The 4,939-nt window shown below is 30.6% G+C and overlaps 2 protein-coding genes across 2 annotated transcripts in view; one reads left to right on the top strand and one right to left on the bottom strand.

The window, feature by feature from the left end:
- LOAG_15764 (hypothetical protein) overlaps window positions 1-432 on the top strand; it is a gene marked incomplete at its 3' end in the record, with an annotated part of 2,062 nt that extends 1,630 nt beyond the window's left edge. Inside the window, exon 3 of the mRNA XM_020448968.1 lies at window positions 403-432. Coding sequence (XP_020300923.1) covers window positions 403-432 — 30 coding nt within the window. The remainder of the gene's footprint in view (window positions 1-402) is intronic.
- A 2,315-nt stretch (window positions 433-2,747) lies between these two features.
- Window positions 2,748-4,939, bottom strand: part of LOAG_18231 (ELM2 domain-containing protein) — a 10,177-nt gene continuing 7,985 nt past the window's right edge. The window contains exons 15-16 of the mRNA XM_020450894.1: window positions 3,790-4,025; window positions 2,748-2,876 (exon numbers count right to left, since the gene is read on the bottom strand). Coding sequence (XP_020305374.1) covers window positions 2,759-2,876; window positions 3,790-4,025 — 354 coding nt within the window. The 3' untranslated portion in view covers window positions 2,748-2,758. The remainder of the gene's footprint in view (window positions 2,877-3,789; window positions 4,026-4,939) is intronic.

The following is a 4,939-nucleotide window of genomic DNA, read 5'->3' as shown; positions in this document are numbered from 1 at the left end:
TTTTACGAAATCTGTATTCATGAAAACGGTTTAACGGTTTTACGAAATCTGTATTCATGAAAACGGTTTAACGGTTTTACGAAATCTGTATTCATGAAAACGGTTTAACGGTTTTACGAAATCTGTATTCATGAAAACGGTTTAACTTGTAAAATAGGAATATTACGACAATTTTGTTTTATTTTCGTAATCCTTTGATATAAAATAAATGATTTGTTTTGTTTTTTTTTCAAATTCTTTCGAACAATTTATCAAATATTTCTTTATGTACAAATATAATTGTTTTGTTGCACTAAAAATTTCAAATAATTTTAATTAAAACAAATTACCAAACAACACATATGCTACAGTGTCTTTTGTGCAATATCTTTTGATCGTTTCTTTTTTTTGTCGAAATTATAGAAACCATCGACAATTAATTATGATGCATAATGTTTCAAAAATGTCACATTTATAATTTTTAAGCTATAGCACAATTTATTCTCCAATATTGTAGTAACAAATACAGGTAAAATGATAGCATTTAAAGACGCAGGTTATCCTCTAAAGTAGGAATAATGCAAAGGTAGCTTAAATTTTCATCCCTTAAATTATCATCATGTTGTAATGCTAATATTATCACTTATCTCTCAAATTATCACAGCATTGTAATCAAATTTTATCGTTGTCTCTTAAATAATCATTCGTTCATCTCTCAATATGCATAATTTAATTAAATTAATTAAATTATTTCATACCGTATGACCGCTTTTTTTTCGTTGCAAGAAAATTTGTATGATTAATATTCAAATGGTATAATTTAATTCGTAAAATGTATGCTACTTTTCGAATTATATCATTTTATTAAATTGTTGACTTGAAATATTTAATGAATTTTATTGAAAGAATGAATAAATGAAAACATCAGTGCATTTACCTTTCATATATGATTAGAATTTAGTTGCACTGATAAATTCTGTATGGAAAATGCTTCCCTGCCGTAAGTCTTCGTAATATCTTTGCTAAATTTATTATTTTCAATTTCTTTTCCCTAATTCTCCTTCCAATTTAAAAAATAAGCTACCAATTTTGTATTAAATCTAAAAAAAAAGAAAAAGAACGAGACATATAATAAATAGAATTTACTTTATTTTACGTTCTATATGTAAGAATTAGAATTATAAAGTGAAATGTTTCCAATCCGAAAATATCCATTGATTATGCTGAATTATCGGATTATTTCAATATGATTCAAAAATACGATGATAGTAGCCATTTGTAAATTTTACATTATGCAATTATCCGACTTTGAATTTATCTTAAATTAGGCCACAAAATAATGAATAAAATTTTGTAAACTTTTAAAGATCCATAATTGCATACAACAGAGAAAATTTCTATCCTTGAAATTAATTTAATTTGAGAAAACAAACTCATGCAACAAAGTTTTTTTTTTTTATCAGAACAAAAAAGTATTGATACGGATACGATTCAGTCAGCTTTAAATGTCGTAGCCAACAAAATACACTGTGTCACACAGCATAGAAGGCAAAAAAAAAAAAAAAAATGGACAAATTGAAATGAATAAAATGGGATAATAATAGAAGCACTGATTTTGGATTAATTGAAATGATATTTTGAATCAATTATACCATGGATGAAATCATATGCAAAACAATACTATCACCTATAAATTTTTCTGAGAAGAAAAAAAAAACATCAAACAACCATAGATTGAAAATTACTTGGAGTTGATGCATAATAAAATTCAAAACTTTCAGCAAATATTGAATGATGACGTAAAATAACGATACATCAACATATAACAAATGTAACTAGTATCAAAAAAATATAACAAATGAAAATTGAATAGATCATAGGGAAATTCTTAAAATATAAAGCTATAAAATAAATCTCTTTTTTTTTCCATGTAAAAAAAGCAAAAATTAATTGTTTTAATGAAATGAAATAAGTACTATTACAAGGAAAAACGAACTAATCAAAATAAAAGAAAAATTATTGTATAAATTTGAAGCAAGAATTTCCCTTAGAAAAGTACTAAATTTCAAAAACAAGAGTAAAAATATATAAACGAATACATAAAAAATGATGTACAAGTTAAAAAAAAAAGAAAAGAAGAGATACAAGTAATTATTAAAAATGATAACTCCAAGAATTGATCATAATTTTTAAATCAAATGATGGTTTTCAACTAGTATTTTAATAATTCTAATAAAGAAACTCAATTAATCCATTCATACTACTCCATTACTTTTTTAAAAGTACAAAAATCATACTAAAAGTTTTTAAAGGAGTTTTTAAACCATCTAACCCGATATGTCAGTCAAAATTTGTAATGTTGATAAAAAATTTTTCAATTAAACAACACATATAATTAGTCAGTCGTATCAGTTGTATGATCATGAGAAATTGCAACACTCCACTGCTTGCAACAAGAAGAATGAACTATTCTTATATTACAAAAAAAGAGAAATTTTTAAACCAACAACACACACACACATACACACATACACACACACACACATACACACATTCACATACACACACATACACACAGACACAGACACAGACACAGACACATACATATACAAAAATACATGGCGAATAAAATTAAGAAAATATAACATGCCACAAAAAAAAAATTGCCAAAAATAATTTAAAACGATGAAAACTCATAATTATGGTCTAATTTAAAATCCTTGTAAATCTTTAAAAACATATTTCCATATGCTATCTATTAGTACAAGCACAGTTTATATCAAATGAAAAAACCCTGCAAATTAGGCCAATGCTTAGTAACAAAATCACTACTTTGACATGGATGCAATGCGATACGGCGACCAATTTTCTTCGGACAAATTCGTCTACGCAATATCCTAAAAAAAAACAAAAAAGAAAAAACAAAAACGAAAATACAAACAATAAAAACAAATTTTTCTGTCATAATAACTAACCACTAATTCTATTCAATACATATTAAAGCTTTTAGCATTCAACTTTTTCAATTTAAATTTCATACAGTATAAATTATTCCATAATGATGCAATGTTTTGCTCAACTGAATTGAATATCAAAAGTTGTAAAATGAAAACAATTGGTATTCTTTGGTCATTAAGTCGAGAAACAACCCTCCCAAATTCTCGCTGACTGAAATCAGGAAATTGGAATCACTGAGATCAATATGCGTAACAGTAAGACAATCGATATTTGAGTCTATTTTGAAGAAACCAAACGTACGACCATGTCAATATTTGTAGTTTCGTCAGAGTTGAATAAATATTCAAATGAATGATGGAAAATAAATGTGCAACATGCATAAAGCTAAACTCCAAAAACATCTCATAAATGGAAATTTTCAAAAAGTTTCAAAATGTATTCCATAAGGATTCATTTTAAAAAGAGCAACATACCAATGAAAAAAAGGCATGCATAAGAAGTGCTTTAGAAATCAGCATGATTAATCAATATTTCAAAATATCTGTCATAATTTTCCCACCCTTTTCCGCTCATTCATCCCTTCACTACCACACCATTGAAATCAAGTGCAACCGGAATGTCACGTTGTCAACCTTTGAACAAAATGTTAAATTGCTCACTTCTCAGGCAATTTCCTTTTTTTCAAATTTTCAAACTATTCAAAACTCTGCCTGAATTTCCGAAAAGTGCTCTAAAATTAACAAATGTAACTTGCTATACCGTATTCTCGATCCCCCCTCAAGTAATTTCATCCCTATATCGATTCCTCATTTTATGAATTACTTTCTACCAGACTTCGCATATTATACTTACTTTAGTCGTGGTCCAGCGAGGAACAAAAGCTTCTCATCCAAACCACTCCATCGACTATCCGGTTGAAAGTTTTTCTTTCTGGAAGTACCCACGGTTGCCAACACGGAACCGGTCGTTGTGGCAGTTTTTTTATCGTGTGCTATCGTATCGATGCCAATCAGAAGTGCCGGTTGCGAAACTTGAGGTTGTGGTGCCGAAGTGGTTGTTACCGTACGTGCAACTTTTGCCGCCACTGCCTGCAGCTGTTGTACTTGTTGTTGTTGTTGTTGCTGCTGCTGCTGTATTGTTGCAGCAAAAAGAGCCGGATTAACAGCAGTAACAGTTGGTGGTACAAGAACAGAAGTGGAAAGTGATAACGGTGTTACTGCAGCTACCGGTTTATTTACTTCACGTACGAAGTTATGCATTGCAGCTGCTGCACCTGTGACATGACCTAAGTGTGGTTGCTGGTTACGAATGGTGGTGCAAACAATTTTACTTGGACTTAATGATGGTTTAGTAACAATCGTGCTAGTAATGTGTGCACCGGAATGAACTGCAGCAATCTGTGCTTGCAACGGTGATTGCAACGACTGCGATGATAGTTGTGATGGTAGCAATGGTGGTGGTGGTGGTGGTGGTGGCGGTGGTGGTGGTGGTTGTGTCAATGTTGGTGACAATGTTGGTGGTGGTGGTGGAGGTGGTAGTGGTGGTGCTGCTGATGGTAGTGGCGGTGGTGGTGTTACTCCAGGTGTTGCGATTGATACCACTGCAGGATGATGGTAGTGAGTTTGGGCGGTACCAACGGATCCAGTAGTTACCAGATGAATGGCATTTTGCTGTTGCGTTTGCGCTACCGTTTGTTGCAAATGCTGCAATGAGAAAACAAAACGAAAACTAAAAAAGAACCAAAATTTATCAAATCCGTGTTGACAATTTTACGACTTATATCCATTTATACCCATTATCCCTTGAAGGATATCCAAAAGTTTCTGGATCAGGAAAACCAACATGCTAATTATTACCAATATATTAAATACACCAACTGTCAGCGGCCAAGACACCACGGAAAAAGGCATACATCCTTTGTATTAATGCATGCAGCGATCTATCACTTGAGACGGTTATATATATATGTATATATATATATATATATATATATATATATATA

Source organism: Loa loa (genome assembly GCF_000183805.2).
Source record: "Loa loa unplaced genomic scaffold supercont3.233, whole genome shotgun sequence".
Classification (NCBI taxonomy): Eukaryota; Metazoa; Nematoda; class Chromadorea; order Rhabditida; family Onchocercidae; genus Loa; species Loa loa.
This window is presented reverse-complemented; position numbering and strand designations above follow the sequence as displayed.